The following is a 27,014-nucleotide window of genomic DNA, read 5'->3' on the forward strand; positions in this document are numbered from 1 at the left end:
GGGAGGAAAAAGCAGAAAATTCTCTCTCTTCCCTTTGTAAAAGAATTTATATTTGCTTTGGATTTGGAGAAGGAGGGATCCATACAAGTTTGTTTGAAATTCAAGCAACAGCACATTTCAGATGCAGTGCAGGCAGACCCAATGCTCTTCCCTCACAAGCAGTTTTGCAAAACTTAACAGTGGCCTGGACTGGCATGTGCATGGGAGCTTCTATGCGTGGTTTTTCTCTCTCTACAGTACCATGGCTTGGAATATTTAGAAACAAACAGCAAAAGCACCGCAGTCCCGAAAGGTAAGCGCATAGACAGGTTTACGTTACTCTAGTTGAAGTCTAGCCTTAAAGCAGCTGGAGAGCAAATGTCCAGGGCTACCTATTGAGAGATGTTGGGCCCCAGCAGCTCCCCCTGGGCAGTTCTTATCAATTGGAGATATTTAGGTGTCCCTCCTGTTTTTATATCTAGGAACAAGCTTAGTCTGATACTAGCTTTCCATGCAGATAAGCAGACTGCAGAAACAGATGTAAGACAGTAAGATAGAAAAACAGTAGTCTGACAGGTTTAAAACTTTACTATAGGATTATATAAGGTTTCTTATGACAGCATGAACAGTCTCGTTTGCACGCAATCAAATTGATTGTTCTCAATCCCTAATGGAGCAAACTATGTCACAGACTGGCTAACATCAGAATTCAGAGTGCTAGTTAATTAAACCCCCTCAATCAGCAACAAAGCCATAAGACACTGTGTTGTTCCTTTGCTCCAGCATTAGTTTATTTTCCACAGCAGATATCAGACCAGTTTCTGATAATCCTATCCTGCAGGCAAAGCTCCCCTTTCTTTCCTTCTCTAAATTCAACCTACAAACATAGGAACTACAATAATCAGGATTAAAACCCTCAAAGCAAGAGCAACAAAACCCCGAATATGCTAGCCGGTGCTCTGTAAATGCCCATTAAGCATTCAAAACAACTAGCCCAATAATCCTTCCTACTCAATTCCTCACTTTTTTGTTCATATGCTCTCAGGCATGGTACATCTACCAGGAGGCATAAAATAAAGTAGCACCTATTGAACAAGACATTGCTATTCTGTGATTTCTTCAAGCTTAGAGGGATCTTAAGTAGATTGGTACTTTAAGTAGCGAGTCATTACAACATGTGTCATTTCATATGTTACTCATTATTCAACACAACATAATACTGTGTGAGTCATTAACCTCTTGGCACTGGTATCCTATTCTCAATGCTAAGCAGTCATGCTTGTTGCTCAGGAACCCCCATGCTCTGTTGGGAAGAGACCTCACCGAGATTTTAAGGTCCCTTTGGTCTTTTGTTTTGCAGATCAGCAGGGGCTGAAAGCTCCTCCTACAGACTAAAAGAGTGCTTGGCCTTTCCTCTCCTGCCTCACATTTCTGAGACAATACTGGCCAAGTTATATTGGAGGGAATAAAACTTCTTTTCAAAGGATATATGCATCTCCAGCCAGCAAGAGAAGCAAATGTTTATGTTTCTCAGATGAATTTTGCATTTCAACACAGACTCTAATACAAAGAAGTACTGAATGCATGCAGAACTCCCAGCACTGGGGCAAGATGCTAAAGTGAAATCCCCATTATGGTAATATTTGTACTGCATTACTGTGCAGTAGCTCCAATGGACATGAGGACCCCACTATCGCTGCCTGAGGAGAGCCAGCTACTTCCCCCAAGAGCAGGCAAGCAATGAGAAGGGAGAGAGATACAGAGAAGGTGAGACATGAGTGCTGGCCCAGTACAGAAGCCAGAAACACTACCCACATCTCTTTGCCTCACCCTAACCTCTACTGCAGATCTCCACTTTTTGTGGAGGCTATTAGGGTATAAATTAAAGGTCCTGTGGTGGTTCAGGAGATTTTAATTTAATATACATGAAATTCTATTGCCATAATCAAAATTCCTCTTCAGAAGCAAACAAACACATCATGCAGAACCAGGAGAGCCCCTCCTGAGCAAGGAAGCCTCCTCCCTTTGCCTATTCAAGTCACAGCACTACTGCTATCCATGCTGTTTTGTAAAGTGCTTTCAAAGACATGTAAACCCAGTTTCTATCCTGTTCTCATTTTTCACCTGGAATGAATTTAAAGGAGGGTTCTTATTCAGCTGTGCTGTTCAAATGGGTTTCAACAAGTAACAGGAATCATTAAAAGAATCTTCCTAAGTAGTAACAACCCAGGCCCAGGTCTTCACTACTCAGCTGCTGGGATCTTAACATGCTGTCTGATCTTTAGTGGGCTAGTAAAGCCCTGTGAGAAGTGGTTATTAATGTTATTATCAAGCTTTTAGAGATGGGTTTTGGTTTTTTTTCATCCTCCAAAGAATCTCGCATTTAAATGAAAGTATTCCTTGCAGCATTTCCCCCCACTGCCATGATGAAGCACGGCTGTCAATTCTGCCTCACATGGCACAAACTGCAAAGCAAAACCATGCTTCAGTAAAAAAAGGAATTTGTTTTTGAAACTAATGGTAGCTGGTTATTTTTCCCTCCATTCCTTTTCCTTCTGGGTCCAGACATTCTGTTAAACTCACTGGAATGTGCCATTCCCTTTTTTCCCCTTTGCAACAGAGGCAAAGCTCAAGATCCAGAGGAAAATAATGGCTGAATTCTGGGAGCAAAGGGGTATCTTAAAGACAAGCAACTCATTTTCGGTATTTCAGTCCCTGTTTTTCCCCTACTGCTCATGTACTGAATTGCTCCTAAACAGTGGAAACAGTCTGTAAGTACATCCTCCCCCCGATACTTTCTTTTGTTAGAACCATTCATTTCTGTATAGGTATTAGATTATACATTTCCTGGCTTGTCACAGTCCATTAACACTCTGGTAACCACCCCTTTTCCAGCCAGCCATTAAGCACCACCTTTAATAATTGAGAGTTAAAGGCTCAGGGCATGATAAACAGCTGAAGTTATAACTTTACAGCTGCCTCTACAGAAGTGTGTAAATCTCCAGATTTGGATAGGCAAATCAGTTAATTAGACTTGCATTAAGTCACAAACTTTGCGGGTGCTCTGACAGCAGATGTCCTGAAGTTGAGCTTTAAATAACCAGGGTCAAACCCCTCAATCCCACTGGGCTGGGAGAGACGGAAACGTCCCACCCGGTGCCCAGAGAGCAGTAGCACTGATTGCAGCTGCCGTGGCTCATAGACGGCCGCAAGCGCCCTGTGACTGCAGTCCGTTCCAGCTGTGTTTATGCTGGCTTCTTCCTTCAGAGCTTCTACAGTTACACCAACATCAGTGCAGCTGCAGCAAGCAGAGCGGCTGCCGGCTGGACATGCTCTACCTGCTGCCTGTGGTGGAGACAACCCCTGTTTTACCACCCTGCGTTTCCCACCCCCCAGCACAAAGGTTCTCTTTCAAAGTGAGGCCATGCAAGTTGGGGGGTTGAGCTCAGCTTCCCTTTGCCCCTACCTGCAGCTGAGGAAAATGCTATGTGGATGGCCCTAAAGTCACTGCTAGCCAGTAAATGATCAAAGCTGGTGAGATCTGGAGCTGCAGGCCACTGGGCTCTTCAGGGGCATGGGTAGTAAGGGGTTAACCTTCAGTCATGAGGCCCAAGTGCCTGTGCTCCACCTCTGCATGAGTTATCTCCCTGTTGCTGCATTTAAAAATACTGTATGTAATTAACTGTTATCAGGTTGTTAAGCAGTGTGCTGAAGTGTGAACTTATCATTCAATTGTTTCCTCTATTTACAAAGTCCCTGCCATTCTCTGAGGCAGCAGCCTGGGACAGGCTGTTGACTTGTTCAGATGAGGAGGGTTTAGCGCACCAGATTCTGGTAGCAGAAGCAGATTCTGGGGAAGTGAGACACAGCCATGAATCTCATCGGTTCCTCAAACACCTCCTCAACATGCCCTGCAGGATACCTGTGTGTGAATGAGACACACACGCATGCCACCGGTATCAAATACATCACTCCGAGACTTGAACCACACAGCACTGAGCAAATGCACAGACAGCTCCCAACCATTGTAACCCAGGCTCATGGGTACAGGTAGAGATTTTACTCACATATATGGCACTAACTTTAATGTCTTTATATGTATATACACAAGTTATGTGGTCTATTCACAAATTAAAACAAGGTCTTCCATGCACTTCTGTGCTCAGTTCTTCACCTTCCCATTAGCTCCACTTTGTTTCCTTAAGAAAAACAAATCTGGAAGTCAGTGGACTTCATGATAGCCAACAGGCTGCAGATGGAAGAACATGGCAACGGGGCAAAATGCCACATCTTCTGCTGTCCTTTGCCTCCCCCTACAAGGCCCAGGTTTGGTTTCCTGAAGACCATGGCTCCCACCACTTTTCTTGTCACTTTCCCCTCCTAGCCTGGCTCTTCTTTGCTTTCTTCCACAGCAGTGCCAGTCCTGGCAATGCCTGCAAGGAGTCCAAAATGACATGAGACACCACCACAGAACCACAGAATGGTCTGGGTTGGAATGGACCTTCAAAGTCATCTAGTCCAAACCCCCTGCAATGACCAGGTTGCCCAGAACCACATCCGGCCTGGCCTGGAATGTCTCCAGGGATGGAGCATCCACCACCTCTCTGGGCAACCTGTGCAGGGTTTTACCACCCTCATTGTAAAAAAATTCTTCCTCATGGCCAGCTTGAATCTCCCCTCTTTTAGTTTAAAACCATCACCATCAGATCTATGTGATTTCCATCCATGCATTCCTGGTCAGGTGCAGCACCATGCATCCAGCAGGACTTACTAGCAAGGTCCCTGAAGCACGCAGTGCCCTTTGCTCTTTGATGCAGTCATCAATACCCCAGATCTATGTGCATCCCCCCCAGCACTTGTAATAGAGGAGACATGTAGCTTCTAAACAAATTTCTTCTGTGCCATCTGCACACCATGCTGAATGCCAGACGACAAGATATAATTTGCAACAGCAAAGTTCTTGGAGCACAGCAACCTTCTAGAGACAGCAAGCACAGCCTGTGACAACACAGTTATATCAGCTTAGTCATGTACCCAGAACAGAAGATATCAGGATGCTGAAGTTGGAAGAGGGAGCACACAGCAGAAGACAGAAAAAAAGAATGCTTTTAAGTCACACCAAAACACTGCATCCTTGAGCCACGGGGAAAGCAATGCCAACAGCTGGGAATTAGTGATACCTTTGTGAGCAGTGATAGCACAGCCGTTAGAAGATAGGGGCAAGCCAGTATGGAGATAAAGAGAGGCTTTGGACAGCACCATCAGGTATAGACTTCGATTTCTTTTGAACACATATACACATCATGTGTCAAAGACTACCATGTACAGCAGAATCTTATGTGCAAGATGTGATGCTGTTAGTAGCTTCAGCTGAAACTATGATGGACACCAGGACATTCAGACTTGGATCTCTGCTCAGTCCAGGAAGGCTATGACATGCCATCAGTTGAGAAAAAGAGAAGCAATAGCACTTCCTGATCTGAAACTGGTGAGAACCTGGCAAAGATTTCAGACAGTGTGTTTCAATTTGATCCAGGGGGGAAGAAAAATTAAATGAATGCACCCTCTAACTTGAAACAATCTTTTACATAATGAATCAACCAATTATCTTTGCTCTAGTATGTTCAAATCAAGGGAATCATCATTGAAAACAACGATCAATTTATAAAGCTCATTTAAAGCCACAGTAAGCTAGGCTGCTGATTCACTAATGAACAATAAAGGTCACTACTACAATATCATTCTAAGTATTTGCAGATTGTGCAGTGTGATAGACTTGAAGTGGCATGTTCATAAAAAAACATCAAGATACTTTGCAGAGGGAAATAAAGATGGAAAGAGCTTCATGCTCTGCCTAGATACCAGACCGACAAGGGGGAATAACTCAATGCAATGAGGAATTTTGTGCCTTAGACTCATTCGGCCTCAGCCAAAGCCTCTGGATGTCAATAGAAGCATTTCAATGAGCTTTGGATTAGGCTCTTGTATTGGAGAATGGTATCCAAAAGGGGAGGCGAGGGCACAGAGAGAATGAGACATCTGTATCCTGGAATGAAGTCAGGAAGTTAAGGCCTGACAGCCTTAGAGCACAAACAAATAGCTTGAGTACTAGATGTGGATTTCCGAAATGCCTTGCTCCACGTGGAAGAATTCCTTTTCAATTGTCTCTTTCAGGTATTCAGAGAAAAAGAGTGACCAAAATGCAGTTTGTTTGTCACTTTTTGGGTGATCATGATCTGGAGAGGGGCACGTATATGGAATTACTAAGAAACAAGACATTCTACCAGCTGAATAGCACACCTCTGCTACATGGATGCTACGTCTACATTTATTAATAGCATGGCAACTGGGGCAATGTAGCAGAGTAAGCCCTAAATTGCAGCATCATGTCTTTGACTACTACCAGAACCACATGCTTCAGAGGAAGCTGTAATTAGTGGACAAATAACAGTTTGCATAGGCCTTACAGCATAAAAGCAATCCCTCTTTTCCTCTCCCCAGAAACTAACACAAACCAATGCAAGCATTGGTCTAACCCAGGTTTGCAGAAGGGTGCAGGTTTCAGAAATAGAAAACACTCGATGGCATGTCTGTACTTAAGATGTGGATATAAAAAAACCCCAACAACAATAATATTTAACCTTGACAGACCTAATATTTGAATTCCACAGGCAAAAAGCACAATATAGTCCAGAGTGTCTGTGGTTACTTGAGAATGACATCTACAAGCCTCAATGTAAAACTTCACTGCTAACTTGGGCTCCTCTTTAACAAAAACAAGTGTAATTCTACTTCCAGGAAAACGGGATTTTAAGAACTCTGTAACATTTCAAAACCTCCTCTTTTACTCATGATCAAAGAGTAAAAGGGAGAAATTTCATATCCTAACAAACAGCTGCAACATAAACCATTACTCAAGAAGAACATTACAGTTTCCAAGTCAGAAATGCACAAAGCAGCAACACCATTCAGAGGATGCAAAATGGTCTCTGTACACTAAAGTCCTTTGAAAAACTTACAAAACTTGTGGTAGAAACTAGTACAACTGACAATGAAATGTCTAAGGAGGAAAAGACCAGGGTTAAAGATTCTGTATTGATTTTATTTTCCCACATTGGGATTAAAGTGATTTCAGCTGGGACCCAGAATTACAGATGTAATTATGATTTCCATTTATATTTTTAGACTGTGTACAAAGAAGTGTAATAACGGACAGCTGAGCATTTCCCATTGTCCATTAAAAGCAAAACGTTTCTGATGAAATCTCTGTAAGACCAAGGACCACTGCAGTAATCTCTCAATAACAAAGCTTTTTTTCAGATGTGTGGTGATGAGAGAGAAGGGATAGCTGTCCGCCTTTCACACAAAGAAATCAAACCAAAATGACACTAAGGTTGTTATTCCCCTCAGTAATACTATAGAGATTCCAGGTTAAGATCTCTAACAAGTCTCTTAAAAGAAAAAGGTCAGATTATTCATTAAATAACCTTTCCTGATATTATTTACAGGGTATTTAACAAAAAAGCATTGCATTAAGGGAACATTAAAGAGGCATTATTTAAACCACAGAAAGTGCAGCGAGTGAAGAAGTGAATTTTCTCCAAGTACCTACCACATCCTTCCCCCACGTTTTACAATACATGTTGAAGTCTGGGTTTCCTGGAGGTCTCTGATAACTAGGCAAATGACTGCTATTGAAAAGCAAAATGCATTCAAGGTAAAGCAGGTGCTTAAGTGCTCTGATGGATCTGGGCCTAAAAATTCAAGTTGTAAACCCCAACTCAATTTCAACTGACTAATTGAATTTGGCTTTTTTAATTCCCTTTCCTTACAAACCAATCTGCTCTGTGCTTTCTGCCACAAAGTGTGGCACAGTCAGTATCGCAGCACAGCCTGTACCTCCGAGCTGCTTCCACTCGCCATTCCAGAGGAGGCTGCACACCACGCAGCAAAGAGATCCTTATGGAAAATGCTCAAAACCAGCATGGTGTATTCACGCAGCTGAAATTCAGCCTAATTCCCTAGTCAGTGAGAAATTCAGATGCCTTCAGACACCCTTACAAAGCTAATTAGAGGACTACCAGAGTCACCCAGTAAGAAACATACGTGCAGCAAAGTCGCTGTAGGCTTTCTCAGAGCAGCTACTAGGATCCTTAAAGCTTTTAACTGATTTTGGAAATCTTTAATTGCTGAACATAGAAAGGGTGTTTGTTGTTTGAGGGTCTTTGGAAAAAAAAAGACTTATTATGTCCTTTAATCTGCTCACTTTATCCCAGCTATTGTTTTAGGTGGTTGACTGCAGTTCAAAAGTGTATCACTATTACCTCTTTAAGAAAGCAAAACAGAGGGGAAAAACTGATGATACCATGCTTCTAAAAATACATTCCTTTTATACTGAAGACATCTCAGTTCTCAGGAAACATAGCATCTCAGATGGAGCCAAAATTCATAACAAAAATGCTAAATGAGGGACCAAAGCCTGGTGACACTTGGGTATGTACAACAGTACGCTAACACCTAGATCCAAGCAAAAAGCCATTCACATGGATTTTCAGCTGTGAAATCCTGCTGAGATTGGTTTTGCTTGCCAGATTTTGTCATGATCTACAACAGACTGTACTCTCTCAAAGTACTTCCCTTCACCTGGAAAACTAAGACTATTTTTCTTGCTTAAATGAAGAAAAGTGCCAGCCACTCCACATCCGAGGACCCCCGCAGGGGGCTTGGGGGGTTTACTTAATACCCAACTGGGCTGGGTTTTGTTCACCACATTCACCATCCTCCCTGGCTGGAACTGGCTGCCAATTTTCAAGGTGCTGTCTCAAACTATCTAATGCACAGATCCAATCTCCTTGCAGAATTACATCTGGAGTGGAACAAAAAAGCCAGATAATTCACTTCGTATTAAAGTTAACACTCTCCTCCTCTTGCTTCCCACGTATGTTATACAGTGGACGTGCCTGCATGTTCTGCTCCATTTTTTTCAGCTGTTGCAAGCGCATAAGCTATCAATTACTCTGTGCATGGAGAAAAGATGGTGACTTGAGGAACAGCTTCCAGTTTACATGACTCCTCACCTCATCATCGCTTAAACATTTAAATGAATCCTGTCGGGCAAGAGGCCTGAAACAGATTCCTCAGGCACTCTCTCCCCTGCCATTTCCCCCTTCACTGAATGGTTAATCAGAGCAGAATAACTCTTTAAAACTAATATTTATTCAAACAGCTGTAGGATCCCATCTGCTTGAGCACAACCAGCGGAGGCCACAGAGATACCAGACAGAAGCCAGCAGAAGGTATGAGTTCTGTCAATCTCTTTATAGCCAGATTAAGTTACATTTGGCAAAGTTTTGAGTACAGCCAAGACCATTACCATAAAGGCGTGGTTAAGGTTTTAGCATATGCACTGGGGTATTTAATATATTTCCAAAATAAAATTTGTTGAAAGTCTGACTTGTGGCCTCTGCACTAACACCCATCACATGCCTACAAAGTTTTGCTGGCATATCCACCACAAATTTACCTGTACTAAAGATGCTCAGTAGTTTATGCAGATTTTCCCAAGTAAGCATCAATAAAAGAACAGTATCACTGTGCATCTTGTGCTTTGTTTATGCCATATTTTAAAGAAGTGTTCTAGTAGAAAATTTCAAATAGGTGCTAAGTGACAAGATTAGCACTAATTTACATAACTATTGAATGCTAGAACAATGCAATCCTTCCCAGCCTGAGATGAGGGTAAAGATTCCTAAGAAAGCAGGAATTAATTTTTTCTAATAGTGTACAACAACAGTTTTATAGCTCCATGCTTGCTCTAAAGTTACTGGTCCATAACCACTAGTGATCTGAACATTTGCAATTCTTCAACACCCTTGAATTACATTAATTTTAAAGTCCTACTTTTACTTCACTTATATCTGTCATAAGATGGGAGGGGCTGGAAAAGAACATATAGAGCATATATTCCTTTTTCTAGGATCTCCAAAATATGGAGAGACGGCTAACATTGATGGGCTGAGTTCCTGGGGGGAAAACAAGTCCTAATCATAGTTTATGAAAGTACTACCAGACTGACACAGACAGGAAAGAAATTAAGGAATATCCTTTAACAGTGATTGCATTTCAGTCTAAAGCTACTGCTGATGACAGTCCCTAGGAAGACATCCATGGGTTGCGTCATGGATCAGGCCTGTACTAGCTTCTATTTGCAGAGTAAGGTGTTACTCAACATGGATTAAGATAATCAAAGTGTGACTTTCTAAAGTGTCATAGTTGAAAAGCAACTTAAAAGCCTTAGGTGAATATATGGGCACAGAAAGTTGGACAAAACCCTCTAGAATTTAGAATATTCTCTTGATGCGTGTTTAAGAAACTTCTGTGCAGAGAAATTAAATATGTCACCTACTTAAAAAATGGAAGCAGTTTGGCTGCCAATTGCATGAGCTGTGTTGAAACAGCTGCTCTCGCAACTGTTTTTACTATTAAATTCTTCAGTAATTCTCTTAATCCCAAATTAGATACCTCTTTCCTTTAATCAATGAGTTATATACAAGCTCTCTCCTCACAAGGCAGAGTTTCACCAAGGATAACAAACAACGGCAGGTCTGCTTAAAGCACTGCCCTTGTGTTCCTGTATGGCTTGCATCTCCCCCACTCTGTTTCTTATCCCTTGGTGGGTGGCACAGAGTGCTCACGACTCTCCCTGTGTGTTTGTTAAAGAACCCAGAACTATATTTGAGGTCTTAGGATTTCACAGCTTGTCATTAACTTGCAGCATGCAGACTGTCCACATACAATCCACTTCCCTACTTTATCTCCTTTCCTCTTTCCTATAGCTGACTCCCTTCAAATGACTTGTTATTAGAAACTTGTAACTTGCCATTGTGATAGTGCAACTTCCTTGCTCCTTTTAACATCTTTCCTGTTTGCTTGGTTTTGTTTGTTTTTTCTGAGCCTGCTTTGCAAAGATTGGATGGAGACAAAGGAATGGGCTGGATTATGAAGAACTAACTGCAGTCTGCCTCTGAGGGGCTGGTGCCATCTCAAAGCTGCTGTTTGCTTACACGAGCCTTGCTGAGCAGTGACAGAACATACAGGAGGTTCATGCCCAATGCTATGAGCGCTGCAGGAAGCTCACTCAAAAAATCCTGATCCAACATGCTCAAAAAACATGCATATTTACACCTGATGCTGTTGGCTTTCTCCTTTGTTAGCTGTTTTTAAAGCACATTCCCTGACAAATGTCTTGCAGCCACATCTCCAGACCTATTTATTAAGCGAAAGCCAAAGTCAGGAACTGCAGTGGAACTGTCTTATTTTACAATGCACTTTCTCACAGAAAGAAAAACCTATTTCCTCACCTTTGCAGCCTAGAGTTCACACTTTTTGATCAATTCTGAATTATAACCCAACATAAGCAGCAACATTTTTATTCCAAATATTCATACCTATAAGACAGCCAGCTGAGCTTCCCAGCCTGTTGGTCTCCTGAGCAGTTTCAATATCCATCTCAACAATGCAATGGATGTATTTGCATTTTGCAGCACGCATCTTATTCCCCAGGTTTCACTCAGCACATCACTCTGTTGATGCATTCTATGGGCTATATGCTTTTGGTTTTGAATTTGATCAGCTTCTTTTTAATTTGCATTCACTTATCTTTTTTCTGCAGATCCTCCATCTCAACCTAACCATTTTGTACTGACACTTCTTTCTTTCATTAATGTTTTCTTCCCTAACACTTGTTTTGTTCTTTTACTCACTGGAGGCATAACTAATGCAGCTTTTTCTTTTCTGAAGTACTGTCTCCATGACTTCATTAAATTTTATAATATTAATTCAAGCCCTTTTATTCAAAGGCAGTATTTTCCTCCATCTCCTGCATTTTTAAGCTGAATTTGGTGCCCTCAGTTTGAGTGGGATGTCCTTCTGCCTGGTTACACACTAAAATCCATACCAGATCCATGTGTTTTTGTAAATGTGACACAAAGTATTTTTATTTACTCCAGCTAGTAGCTCCTTGCAAAAGGCTACTGTTTAGTTTCAAAATATTAACTGACTTGTAAACTATTCCATAGTCCATTAACTGGCTTGTTGCTATGAGGAGTTGACTGACTTACTGCAAAAAGTGACAAAAAACCCATCCCTGTCTGCCTCCCCTTACACTCTCAAAAGTATCCTTCCAGGACATCTGGCTTTCAGTGTTTTTTTCCAAGCTATGTCCCAGTTGCTGCATATATTTTCTTTGGACAATTTTCTTTTGGTATTCCCATGGAAATTAGAGAGGTGGCCTGCCAGCCATGAGCCTTGACCTGTCTGACTTTCTAAAGTACACTTTTTCAGTGTTAAGACTTAATTCGACTTGGATAGCAGCATCCTGCTCACTTTCAGTGATATTTCTATTTTATTAGGAAGCTGGACATATGTTTTACAACCAACATCTCCTTCCTTTTGAATTCACTGTAGAGATTTCTGTATTTGTGATCATGTTTACAATTTTCTCTCCTCCTTTCAGCTCATTCTTAGGATAGACACAAGGCCATTTTCTGAAACATCTACAGTACCCTGACCCTCTCCTACCTGCTCTGCTTTTAATGCCTGAGACTTTTTCTGTAGAAGGTATACATGGGTTATTTTATGAACTCTGCACATTTTTGGACAAATGTGTTTTGACACCATACACAAAAACAGCCTTCACACTTCACATATGATACTGAGGTGATATTTACACCATGGCATACTATGGCAGAGTAGCTGAAACTGAAACAGAACAAGTTGCAATACAGCACTTCCAACTTTCGACTGCATGTATGTATCACCAGTCTGGTGTCCTGCTGTGGATTTGGACTTTGTCCGTCTTGAAGCACAGTGACTTCCCTGACATCTCAGAGACGCTGGGCAGCTTCCACAGCAATCACTTTAATTATCTTGCAGAGTTAAGTAAAGTTTAAGCAAATCTTAAACTGTTTGATATTGGATTTAAGCTAATCTTTTAATGAGCCCATCAGTTTGGTTCCCAAGCTTGCGCTCTAGCATGTAAGAATCATCTCTTTTCTTTACCTGTATTTCTTCTTGCCTGGTTTATTGCAACATATTTTGGAGGCCCTTGAGTAGGACCAGTATCTCCATTAAAACTGATTCTAAATTAATCTGCCTGGACTTAAAACCCAGTTAAAACCATAGACATATTTCCTTTTAAATGAGACCACATTGGAAGATACAGACAGACAAGGCTTTTGCTGCATTTTCAATGAAAGTACAGCTGTCAAGATAAAAATAATACTTTAAAAATATCCCTGACTTACTACTTCAGATGATTAAAACAGAAGAGAAAGTTAATAATCAAGTATACCATAGAATATACTGTTAGAATATTACTTATATTTGACAACCAGCAGGATGAAATGAGGTGGGCCATTCGTTTTTGCACCACACTTAGTTCAAATCCTATTGAAGACTCCAAATCATCAAATCCTTCTGGTTTTGCTGTTATGTCCTGGGAATATTAAAAAAAAAAAAAAGAGTTATATTGAAAATGAAAAAAGACCACTCACAATTGGCTTGTGAATCCTTCTCTTGAGCCTCTTCTCTTAATTTGAATCAGTATGAGGAATGGGGGAAATACAGGCATTTTTTAGCTACCTAATTACAAAGTTGTTTCTCATCACCCTGCCCTTCATTCTCTTCCACCACTTTGGAACGAGAATCTGGGCATTACTAGAAGTACTGTGTATTATATTATGCATCAAAAGTTATTAGGTTTGCTTTGTAACTGTATAATGTATGTCCAGTAACATGGTTTCACTGACAGACTATGACTTTGGTGATTCTGGACTGGGATGATATATTATTTCACTGCCATTAGAGTTCTTGCAAAATTCCCCCTCCCCCCCCCATGAAAACATACCCACAGATGCTGTTTTTAACCAGATGAATGTATCTCCAACTTAAACAGTGCTACAGGCAGTAGTGGCATTCCCCGTGATACCTGCAGTCCATGTCAGCATTGCCACTCACCACTCTCTGCCTGACATAAAGCACAATTTTGGGCTAGAGAATGGACCCCCCCCCCCAAATTTAGTAGAACCATGTAATGAAGTCAACTGAAGAGAGGAACAGTGGAAAACAGAGTGGCAGTCTGTTACTAAGACTTTGAGCACCAAGATGGTTCCTGGAAGATAACTTGGCAGAACAGCAGCAGTATTATGGGGCAGAGCAACACTGTCACCATTACTCAGAACCACTGTGTCACCACATAGCACGTTTCAGTGCAGAAGGGTTAACATCAAAAAACAATCAGGACATCAGATCCCTCAGCAGATGGCTATAACCATGACTGCACAGCTGGGTCAATGCCGTGAAACATACTGCTGGATGTCAAAGAGGAATGTGAATCAAATATACAAAACGAGAAAGGGATTTTTTCCTTTCCAAAAAAATCCAAAAAATAAAAAAAAAGGATTTTTTTGCAACATGGGATGGAATAAGTTGAATCAAAGAGACTTACAGCAAAAAAAATAATTGTGATTTAAACCAACAAGCAGGGAATTTTCATTTAAATAACTGATTTTAAACCTTGCTTTTTCACCTAGTCAATTCCCATAGGTTGGGAATGTTCTGACAAGTTGATTTACAGCTAATTATAGTCTGTGCTAAAACTGTGATATCTTTTTGTTAACCAGGAGAATACACTATATACATATTTAAGTAATGTCAGTATATTAATTTCAGATTCTGCTAGACAATAGTGAATGATGACTTATTTAACAGACAATTCCTTGTGATTTGTGTCAAGTCACTTTCTGATGACATTTTGGGGATTCAATTAAATTCCAGAAATCCTGCATTTTGAAATAAAATTGGTTAGTAAAATTAAAGCACTCAAGTGCAAAAAATAGCTAATGAAACTTGCTAAGTAATTCCTTCCTTCTGTTTGAGGAACCTTATCTTTTCATGAAATAGATGTTAAAGAAACTTTGCTTTTGATCCAGAGTTGGAAATATTTTTGACTCAACTCTAGAGGCTACCTCATAAATTGACTGCGTGGGGACTCTGGCCCCTTAAGTCAATGCTGCTTTCATGCTTTATAGGGTAAGACCCAAGGGCTCAATCTGTTTAATTTATTGAAAGGGAGGTTAAGAGATAACATAAATGATCTCTGCATAGAAATACTGAAAGGGATGCATTTGCAGGTTTGCCTCTTAAAACCTAGCAGGAAAATATTTACCATAGTATCTAGAAACTGAAATTGGGTTATTTCAGACTTGGGGAAAAAAACCCCAAACCAACATAATCTTTTTAAAGAGCAAAATAATTAACCTCTGTAGAATGCAATGAATTCTCCACAATGTGACATTTTAATTCTAGGTTAGATGCTTTTGTAAATACATTTACGAAAGTAATGTCATAGATCAAAAGTTAAATTTACTTTGACGCAGAATGAAGCTTTTGGGGAGCTCAGGCAAGGTGATCAAAATTGTCCTTTCTGGCTTCATACCTAGAAACTGAGGATGTGCAGCATTTAGCTGCCACTTTAAGAAGCGCAAGTTGCATGGTCAATCGGAAGAGAATCTTCCAGCATGGCAAGATTATGTGCTGCCACTGTATTGCAAGGCTACTTCCTTAACACATTAGCAAATTTCCCAGTTTCAGGATGCATGTTACATGCAAGAAGCATATTCCTGTGAACCAATTCCCAGTTTGCTCAGTGGTCTCCTCCCAGCCAAAGCAATACAGCTGAACTCGTCTACACAGCCGAATTCATTTTTCCATGCTAGCAGTTGTTTTCCAATGCTTTTACTGCCTTTCCAACCCCACCCCTTTTCTTGACAAAGATGCATGTTTTTCAATAACACCAGGATTCCAGAGAAAGTCTGGAGCATTAGCTTTCCCTTGGAATCAGCATTTCTTACCAGGAAGATGGCTGAGCTTTCTCATCTACACTCGTCATGTCACCAGTGTCCTGTCTCCATGTCTGACAGCCTGCTTTTGGTCACAGCCAGCTTTTCCATCAACACAGAAAAGAACGTGTCCTCGAACACGACATTTCTCCAAACAAGGCTGCCACTGGCAAGACTGTGATTTACATTAAGACAGACTTCCGTAAAAGCAAGCTCAAAAATAAAACTATGAACAAACAGAGCAGCTTCAGCATCGTATTTGTTCCACAGCTCCATCAGGAAAATATTCTGTATTACATCAAGGAAACAGGCATTAAAAATGGTTTGAAAAATACAAATGTTTCTTTTGTCTCTCACACCCTTGCCCCTCTCCTCTTCCCAAAAGAAGAGGCTAAGAGATATAAGAATCAAGCCATTCTCCTAAGCAGGAGGATTTAACATTGCTTAATACTACTACTCAGCAGTACTTAGCCGTAGCCCCAGGGCAACACGTAAGTATTGAGTGCAAAGAACTATATCTCTCTTGCAAAGCCTTCCATTCTGTCTTTCCCACTTAGCTGCTTTTCTGCAGACAGAGCAGCACAATGCAGTGTGTGAGATGAAGACCTGCCACTCTCCTGCCACAGCCACTTATCATCTAATTCAGATGTTTGCCTCTCTAGACATTTCCAAACCAAGTCTACAGACTGGCTTTATTTTACATAGAAACCTAACTACAGAACTCGGCTGTTCACTCATTAAGCCAGTCACACACAAAGCCTTCCTCCAAAGGCTGCTGCCTCTTGTTTTCAGCTTTTAATTAAAAATGTAACCTTACACAGGTACAGATCCTGCACTGAGAGGCAAAAAAGGGCGTCACTGAGCTCAGTGAGACTGGGACACTGGATTTGCTGCTGCATCGACTGAAAAGGCAAGTACACTCGACACAATTGAATCCCTCAAATACAGTTAATACAGACACATTACCTGAATCTGGCCCATAATATCTAGGTTTAAATTAGCAGCTCTGGAGAAAAACAGAAGAATACAAGACAAAAGGGAAAGGACAAAGCAGCAATGATGTTTCAAAACTTGGGTTTTTACAACCCACAAGCAGATATGTTTGGATGCTGCTGGCAGTGTGAACTCCCCCTCATGCAGGAGATGTGCCTTTACACAGGAACAGGGTAGTGCTTAAGAGCACCAGACATTCATGAAGCTGTTTGGCAGGTTATCATTCCTCTTTCTTGCAGTGGGGAGGAAAACCAAAGCTCTCATACTCAATTTGTCCATACCCACACACTGGCATGACTCCTGCTGGCTTCCAGGTGAGCAGAACAGTTTTACTGTGTAGGTCCCAGCTACTCCTGACATAGCTCAGATCCCCCCTTCCTTCTTCATTGAGTGAAATTGGCTGCAATCTAAACGCTTGCCTCTCTTTCCTTGTGTATGCCACACCAGCATGGCAGAAAAGACCCTGGCCTCAACACAATATTGCAGTAAGAATCTGTTTCCCAGCATCTACAACTCTCATCTGAAGACTCCTTAAGTATCTCTTATTAAACTGGACTTAAATGGCTAAGTATGCAGACAGTTATATACCATGTCCATATCAAATGTGGCTCAGTGATTCCATAAGTCCTATTTTCAAGGAGGGGAAAATGGAAGACCCAGGGAACTACAGACCAGTCAGTCTCACCTCTGTGCCTGGCAGGATCATACAGCAGATTCTCCTGGAAGGCATGCTAAGGCACATGAAAGCATGTGGTGCTTGGTGCAGGCACAAGGTGCTTGGTGACAGCCAGCAAGGCTTCACTAAAGGGAAATCCTGCCTGACCAATTTGGTGGCCTTCTATGATGGGGCTACGGAACTGATGGACAGGGGCAGAGGAGTTGATGTCATCTACCTGGACTTGTGCCAGGTTGGATGGAGCCTTGGGCAACATGGTCTAGTGTGAGGTGTCCTTGCTCATGGCAGGGGGTTGGAACTAGATGATATCAAGGTCCTTTCCAACCCTAACTATTCTATGATTCTATGATCAAGATAAGGACAGGAAAGGACAAGACAAGGAGGGGAAGAAACCCACAGGCAGGAAATAATGAAATAATACTAGAATGCTGGGGAGAAGAAAGCAGCTCTTCGAGGAAATATTATCTCTGTGTTTCTTTCTAACTTTCTTTCTTTTTTTTAAAGAATGCTGCCCATTAGAGTAGTATTCATGGATCCTCCACTGAGAATAAGTTGGAAAATGGGTAGTTTTTACCTGGATTCCTTTAATACTCCTGGGCAGTCAGCCATCAGAAGAAAAGAAATCACTCATTTCCATTAGTGGCTGGCAATGAGACTACATCCTCTTCTTCTGGATTTAGACTTCACTGTAGCAATCTAGTCATTTGTGACTGCCAGGGCTTAATTACTGCAGGAACATGAAACTGCAAAACTTACAAAACCTAAGTGTAAAAGGCAGCAGTAGATTGCTGGGCTGCAGGCACACCCAAGGGTGCACTGTCCTAAAGCTCTGCTCCTACCAGGGAAGAAACCCTCTGGAGGCACAGCACTACATGGCCTGCGTGCAGCAGTGCAAGTGCCTGGACCAGAAAGCACACATAGCCCTGATGAAATGCAGGCCTTCACTCTTTAGCATGATCTTCTTAGGCACTGAGAGAAATGACACTTTTCATACTGATCTTCAAAAACTTACTGAATGTTTGGATGGCTTCCTAAAGGGTGAGACCCAGCCAGCTAAATACTCACACCTGTTAGAAAACCTGGAGTCACGTCTCCAGCAAGTCTTGGTTTTGGGAAGAATAGACCTATTTTAAACAAAAACCTCAAAATCCCAACCAAACTTATCCCCGCTCCATGAAAACGCAGGGTGCAGAGTACCCCCTAAGGTACACACACCTAGGGGACATGCCAAGGATGCAGAGCGTTTGAAAAAGAACAAGACAGAAGGAATACAGAGAACACTGCTGCGTAAAGCAAGGGCACATCTACATCTGCATTGTTGTGCTCACTTCTGGTCATTCTCAAAAGGAATGCCAGTGGAATAAAAAGTATTCTGGGTGATGGGAGTTAAGACGTCACTGGGAAATTTCCATTTTATAAAGACTGAAAAAATAAGGTTGATCAGCTTTGAAGGGAAAATGAATAAAAAGAGACATGATACAGGAATATGAAAATTGCTGTAGAGAGTTACACTGGGCAGCAATTGCTAATTTATTCTTGTAATTCACAAGGAAGTACTCAATAAAATTGAAATTTAAAATAGACAAAAAAGAGTGTGCATAATTAAACTACACCTAACTAACCTGCAAAAATTACTGCTAAAAACATGAGGAGACCTGAGTACTGGAGAACTATGGAAAAAGATGGTACTTACCCAGGAGAGTAAGAATACCCACAGTCAGTCGAGAAATATGTACAAGACACAGCCTGAAAGCAGGCTTCTGTTAGAAAAGCCAGCTACTGCACAGCTGACACAAATATTGTTTGAAGGCAGTAACTAAACTACAGACACGTCCTTCAGTTTAGAAACCACATACACTAAAAAATACCTACAAACATCCAATGATGTCTTGTGAGACAGCCTCTATATATTGGTTTCCAAAAACATCTTTGTATTTTCATCTGGAAATGGACACAGCATTACATATTTATCAATCAATCTCTCCAGTGACACCTTTGAATGTAAATAGTGGAAAAAGAAGCAAATTCACTGATTTCCTGATGAAGGAATTCTTCCACATTCTTCCACAATGAAGAAACTCTTCCTGCTTTTAAATAGCTACTTTTGCTTTGCCTTTGCAAATTACCTTGCTTGTAGGACCAAGAAGTGGACTGGGCAACAACAACGCCCCTAAGTTCATTCTTAGGCCTCTAATCCTGAATGGGGAATATTTTTCTATTTTTGTTTTCCTCCCACTATATTTTCTAGCATCCTCTCCTTCCTCATTCTGGTTTCCTACAGCTTACACTCTGCTATTAGAACACCCATAGAAATGGGACTGAAATCTCTGAAATGCTTCCTTTTTCTTATGCCCCACTGGTTTCAGACTAGAATTACTCTTCATTGAGTTGATAAGGATTAAAAATTAAAAAAAGCCCTCAGAGAATTCACTTTCATTTCCACAGTGCTCAGTTAAAGCACAGAGATGCTCCACTGGAATAGGACTGCTAGTCAGTCAATCCTTGCAGCAGCAGAGGGACTTCAGTGGCTGTGGCTGCTGCAGTGGAGGCTTTCCACAGCAGTACTCTGTCAATGCCAGCTAGGATTATATCATAGTATCATAGAATGGTTTGGGTTGGAAAGGACCTTAAGATCATCAAGTTCCAACCCCCCTGCCATGGGCAGGGACATCTCACATTAGACCGTGTCACCCAAGGCTCTGTCCAACCTGGCCCTGAACACTGCTAGGGGTGAAGCATTTAAACTCAGTCATTTATGCCCTGCTAGGACCTGTTATAACTTCTGCAAAGCCAGTTTCCTCAACGTCATGTTCTCTGCCTCTGGATCATGACTCTTGCTGACACATTCAATGCAAAACCTTTTAAAATACATAAATTCAAAAGTCTGTATTAAGAGCAGAGTTATAAAGATGGCACTAAATCAGCAGCATAAGGTGGCAAGACAAAACTGCAAAATAATATCTCATGCTGGAGCTGGATACAGCTGTGGGCTGAATTCCCCACCCACTGGAGGGAGGGTGAATCAGACTGTGTGTGTGTGAGGCTCAGTGCCATACCTGGGTAAGGATGCATACTGCCTTTCCATCCCCTCGAAGTGGAGATTGTATGAGCTCCCATCTGGACCTTTTCCAGGCACCTGTGGAGAGGAGAGTAATTAGAGATGAAGATCAATTATGCAGCCCAGCTACTAACAATGCATCTCAAAATGATAAGCAGAGAACACATGATGCTGCAACATGCCAAAATCAACAAAAGAAATGCAGGGGCTCAAAGAAGATACAAATCCCATACATAATCTTATCACTACTAACAAGAAAGGCTTCCGTATCAAAGAGCTATTTAGAACAGGTACATTCTTCAGAGCCTTTTCCTCGCCTGTCTCCTAGCTGCGATACTCCTCCCCTGGCTGGCCTTTCCCCTAGAATTCAGTAACATGAGGGTGTAATCTAATTAAGCACATCCCTTCTGATTTCTGTGGCATAACTACTTGAACCAAAGCTAGCGTCTTGGTATCAGGTTTGCAGATTTTTCCTGTCTTCTGTGTTTTGCTCAAGTATAAAACGTTGCTTAATACTACTACTCAGCTTTGCTTGCATTCTTAACACACACGTAGAAACTTTCCCTAACGCCACTGCAAAGCTACGTATCCCGCTGGGAGTTAAGTGCATTTATCATGCTCTGGTGCCATTTCAAAAGTGAAGCATTAGTGCACTCAGTCAAAATGCCAGCTCGCTGCTTGGTTTGTTTTCAAGATGGCAACTGGAGTTGGCTGGAGAGTGCAATTCTATCAGGAAGGCTCCAACTAGGGTACAAAATGGTGAACTTCAATGCTTTTAGCACACAGGAGCTCTCCCAATTTCACTCACTCAATGCCTGCTGATGGCCCAAAGTGTTAAGAGCCTTGTTAAAATGGAGCTATTAGTCTTTTCCTCCATAAATGCAGAAGGCTCTGACTGCCTTCAGTGTTTCCTACATTAGTATGTATTCCTATTCCAGTGCTGCTAGAATCAGCAGTTTTATAAAGTAATATACTAAAAGGCCATTTAAAATCCCCTTCCCCTTTCACAGATTAATAGCAAAAAGGAAGATTTAATGCCTTTTCAAACATTTTTAACAATTCATTAAAAAGAAAAGAATAAATCACACAAAGCTTTCGGCAAATGCCTGGTTGTAAAAAGAGAAAACAAACAAAAAATTAACATGTTTTTCACATTCTACAGGTTAGAGGACATTCCTGTCAGCCCTGTAATTTATGCACAATATGCCATTTTCACTGAAGATATGTATAAGCTTCTACAATGGGAAGGGTTGTGCACTCAGGCATAGCCTTATCTACCTTTACATAGCATTTCTGTGTACAATCTCTTATGGACCGATCACATAAGCCAAGGTCCAGTACAAAGAGAGGCACTATCCCTTGAAGCTACTAAGCAAGCTTAGGAATTATTCCAGACAAACACCATTATACACTCACCACAAAACCAATACCATACAACATCCAAGATACTCACAAGTGAAAAAGATTTTTTAGCACAGATCTCTTGCTAACTCTCCTTTATTAGACTCAAACCAGAAAGGAGCTGTCATGGAACTGACGGCCACAAGAAATAACCACTTCTCATTTGAAATGACCCATGCTTTAGCAGTGCCTGACTTTGGACAAGCGAAGAATAACAATAATTGCCTTACATTTCAAAAAGAGGGCAGTAAGCTAAATGGATCATTCATTCATTTTTTTTTTTTTTTTTTTTTTTTTTTTTTTTTTTAACCAGGAAAAGCAACATGTAGAGAGGATTTATAGAGATAGAGTCACCTAGGTGAAGAGTCACAGCCACTTTGGCTGTTCTTACACTGCTAATTTGATTAGGTTGATGATTTCCTTTAATTCACCAGGTACACCAGTGAGAGAAGAGCCTCCAGATTTCTGCTGTTTTATGAGGAATGACGAGGGAAAAGAAATGAACATATAATTTGGTTTGCTCAGCACAAAAGCCACGTAGCATACAGTCTACCTGCATGGCTGTAGATAGGCTCTTAATGATGTGCAGCAGCAAGATGTTTCCGAGCTAAAGGATACGCCTGCTAACTGTGCATTTGCAACCTCGTGCAAGTTTCCTGGTGATGACTCTCACACCTATCAGGAGTAACAGCTGCCAGTCAATGTGCAGAAACACAAACAGATTCGGAATGGAGCCAGAACCCATCACTGATCCCAAAACTTACACCACTTATCAGAAAGTAAAAAATATTTACATCGCAAGCCCTTTTTGCAGCCTGAAAACACCTCTTTTCCGATGGCTTCCTACAGACCAAATAGATGGCGATACCCCCTGCCAGGTCTGTTTGTATATATGATTTGAGAGACAGTTACCATAGAAACGCCCTGGCGGTGGATACACAATTTTGCTAATTTGGATCCATCGAGCGGCTGAGCCTCTACACCCTATATAAAACCCCAGACGCCCTGGAAAAGCATGTTCTGGCACTGCACGGCTAATTAAAGACTCCGCCATTTCTTCTCCTTTCCCTTCTCCATCTGTCCATGCGACAGTACAAACGTATCATCACTCAGCCACCAACAAAATGGTGCCCAGAATAAAACACTACCCCAATGAAAGGAGGAATTGCAAAAATGGAAATACCTCTTTCATACAAGTTATTTATGTTTCAGGGAGAGTCAAAGCAAAGGGTTCCTTGCCGTCTTTTACAACAAACTGAACTCAATACCAGTGTGAAAGGTACTAATTAACAAGATCAGAATTCTCCTTCCCTGAAACAGAGTGTCTGCAGCTGGCCCTCAGTCCAGGTGCAGAGATCTTAACCACATAGCTAAGAATCACAAACGATTTAGGTGAGCACACAGTAATCTCAATAAAAAACCCTGGAAATTCTATCAAAGCCAAATGGACACTGACCATAAGGTGACCATCAAGGCATGGGAGCTGATGGAAGGTGTGTTACTTATCTGAGCCCATAACGGACGTGGCTGAAAAAACTTTTGAGACCAACACCCCAGTCCATAAAGAGAAGACAAGACAGCAGATGAAATACACTTTTCGCATATGGTAATGCACAACCAAAAGAATGATCCAAAACATGCTCCTGTATTTTTAGGGTTTCAATTAACGACATCAACTTAAATATGAGCCATCATTATGAAGAGATCATCTCAGTCTAAAGCAGCCTCAACTAACAAGCAAAACATGAATATGCAAAAATAATGGGGTAGAGATAAACACAGAAACAGCCATCATCCCATCAGTGCAATTAAAAGAGCAGCATGCTTAAACTGAGGAAAGGAAATGCTATCTTTATCAAAACCCAACAAAACACAATTCATGAAACTTAACTGTGGCAAAGTGTTGGTATAGCCAAACCTTCTGTAGAATAGAAAATTAATAAACTGGACACACATACGAATCAAAACAACTAGCATCAGGTTAGCAGAAGACAGTAAAGCCTTTGACAAGTAGAAGAGAGGTAAAGCCTTGAAGAGTCAGCCATTCCCTGGAAGGGAGAGCAGGCAGAAACCTCTGTACCAGCAGGTTATTCTCCTTATTGCCCCTTTGGGAATCCCAATGACTCTTCCGAAGCATATAGCAATGGTCACACAAGACAAACAGGCAAGACCCTGCATCCATATAAGTCAATGCCTTCAGGGTCAGGATTTTCTGTGCGCCAGAAAGGCATTTTTTAAAACATAGCTAGTAACATTTTTGTTGTTCAAATCTCCTTTGCTGAAAACAAATAATTTCCACTAGCAAACAAGGTTTCTGTTACAGAAATGCATCACTTCAGAGGAAACCCTCTTACACCTCTGCAGCTTTAATGAAACCCCTGCCAATCCCCAGCAGCAGGACCAGGCTAGGGGAAGCACAGACTGAGTTGCGACATGGGCACTGTGTGCTGCTCTCCAACTCCACAGCCTTCAGCAGGGGACCAATGTGACAGGTCAAAAGGCAGAGAAAAACAAATGCAGGCTGGGCTCCCTCCTCATCCCTGGACAAATGGAATGGAATCCTCATTTGTTTCAAACCAGAAAACCACAGAAGGATTCACAGGGTCACATTTCACATGCAGATCCCAAACACACAGAAAGGGAAAGCAACTACAAAGAAAAAGAGAACACAAAAGCTGTGCAGGTGTCAGTGCAAGCTCTGTCCCTGGCAAACACAAGAACTGCAGGGCACTTTGAGGAGTTTTCTAATACCCAGAAATGATGACCTACAGCAGGTATCTCTATCCTGCCAATTCTCCCTAAGAAAACTTCCCAGGACAAAAAAATCCAAAAAGCAGGTGATGTGAACATGTACTTGCATTTCAAGCCAGACCAAGTATCTTAGAGGACTCAAATATTGGCAAGTAAATTATAAGGCTTAAGTAGAGCATACCTGCAGGCAGGTAGCTTGAAATAAGTCCAAGATTTGCCTACAGGAAAATTCTGGGGCTGCACAATAACAATTCCTTAAGAGCAAAGAAGGGATTTACTTCAGCCTGAAGTTTGAGACTCCCCTGAAAACTGCAGAATAGTGCAAGAGGCCGTATTTTTTTTCCCCAGGAGACACTGCATTTCATTCCTCCTCACCTGCCTTATAGTGCCTTTCCAGGAGCACTTGTTAAAAGCTAAAAGTCTAGCTGCCAGCAGGAAAGCCTCCCTTGCCCCTTTCATATGGATCAAGGTGTTTGGGGTCAGACAGCCACTGCAGTATGAACAGTAACAACTACAGTGATCTTTTTTGAAGTTTTAGCTTCATGAAGCCAGAATCAACTTTTTCTTGTGCATTCACACATGGCCCAGGGTGAATGTTACCCCACTGCAAATGGAAGCCAGCAACAGCTCCTTGCCCCTAGTAGTGGAGACACATTCGGCAAGGACAGGTGTTCCTGCCCATGGCAGGGGGATTGGAACTAGATTATCTTAAGATCCTTTCCAACCCTAACTATTCTGTGATTCTATGACACTGTGCTTTCACCTGGGGCTCTACATCCACCCACAAATTCCCACTTGAGCCACTGGAGCTACCTGCTCCAGATCCATCCCAAGTAAAGTTGGCACTGAAGACCTAAGACCGTGGGTATTGCTCATGAGAAAAAGAACAATGCAGAGCCATTTCCAGGGTGGTTGTCTCAGAAAGCTGCAGTCACCGTTCCCTCTCCTGCAGCTATTTTATTTAAAGCTGCACATAGAAAATTTCAGTCATCTTTGCAGAGATCAGTTTGTTAAAAAAATTGTTTAAAGCTTCTTAATTAGCTATAGAAAAACCACAGCTCGGAGTCAAAAGTTTCACACTCTTGAAAAGGAATAATACAGAGTGGGTGTTGCATTCAGGCTTATCCATTTTTCACTTACAGGCTAAACATCTCTTTTGCCCTTTTAATTTCTCCTTCTAAACCTTCATTTTCCCCACTTCTGAACAATAAGCCTCCTCCAACATTTCAATTACCATTAAGATCAGAAAGAAAGTGAGGTAAGTAGCAACAGCTTAATTTTATCAAGGCTGACGTGATTTTAGCTGTATGCTTGTAGACCCAGGGCAAACCACTGCTGACTTCGCTTGAGTCACGCCCAACTTAAAAACTATGGGAGACCAGGAAGAGCTTATGAAGACGGAAGTCCTGGGACTCCTAACTTTTTTGCTGTGTACACACTGAGAGTGACTTGAGCTTGTGCATTGTGGTTTTCTCACCATAAAAAAATGGTGTGACACTACCACTGTATTTTACATGACCAACATGCACTAAAGAACAGGAGTCAGCAGAGTGAGGCATGTGCTCTGCCATCACCCAGGTGTTTTGAAAATGCCACCCAGTTCTGATTTTTGCCTGAAAGTCTGTGTATAAACATGGCAGGCAGAGCTGCTGCATTGCTTAGTACACTTTTCAATAGTCTTGTGATCATCGGCAAAAGGACTTGATTCAGATGCTGGTTTGACCTCTGTTCTCAAAGCTCTTCTTTTGTCTGTGAGCGTTTCTAATCACATGGGTTGAGATTCAGCATGCCAAAAAGAGCCGTGGTATAACGGAATTTGCCCTTTAACCTTCAGGTCTCCCCTCTGCTGAGACACAGTTGGTTTTTGTTTTCAATTAAGTGAAAACTGAAGAAAAACTGAGAGAGGTAAAAGTGGATTTGTTCCCCACCCCAGTCTCAGTGTTTCATGCACAGGTGAAGCACCAAAATTCACCCACTTTATTTTTCTTGCATTTAAACAGTCTGCCTGGTTGTAGGCACTGCAAGTGCAATTTAAGAGCATGATTTGACTCACTAACACTTCCTTTAGCTGTTCAAACAGAGGTGGGTTATGTAAGGCAGTGAACTGGATGCTCCATGTGAAATGGGGGAAGTTAATGAACGAGGTCTTCTTAATCACTTACTGCTGTGATATCCTAATTATTCCACCCTCCAAGACCTCCAGCTTTTCCACAGAAAACATGTTTTCCTCCATCCAGCTTTTTAATGTTTTGCATCA

At 41.5% G+C, this 27,014-nt stretch overlaps 1 protein-coding gene across 1 annotated transcript in view; it reads right to left on the reverse strand.

Annotated features, from left to right (window-relative positions):
• PARD3B (par-3 family cell polarity regulator beta) overlaps positions 1 to 27,014 on the reverse strand; it is a 407,455-nt gene that overhangs the window by 10,688 nt on the left and 369,753 nt on the right. Inside the window, exon 22 of the mRNA XM_031045134.2 lies at positions 20,604 to 20,683. Within this exon, the coding sequence (XP_030900994.1) occupies positions 20,604 to 20,683 (80 nt within the window). The remainder of the gene's footprint in view (positions 1 to 20,603; positions 20,684 to 27,014) is intronic.

The sequence above is a fragment of the Melopsittacus undulatus genome, chromosome 8, assembly GCF_012275295.1.
Source record: "Melopsittacus undulatus isolate bMelUnd1 chromosome 8, bMelUnd1.mat.Z, whole genome shotgun sequence".
NCBI classification, from domain to species: Eukaryota; Metazoa; Chordata; class Aves; order Psittaciformes; family Psittaculidae; genus Melopsittacus; species Melopsittacus undulatus.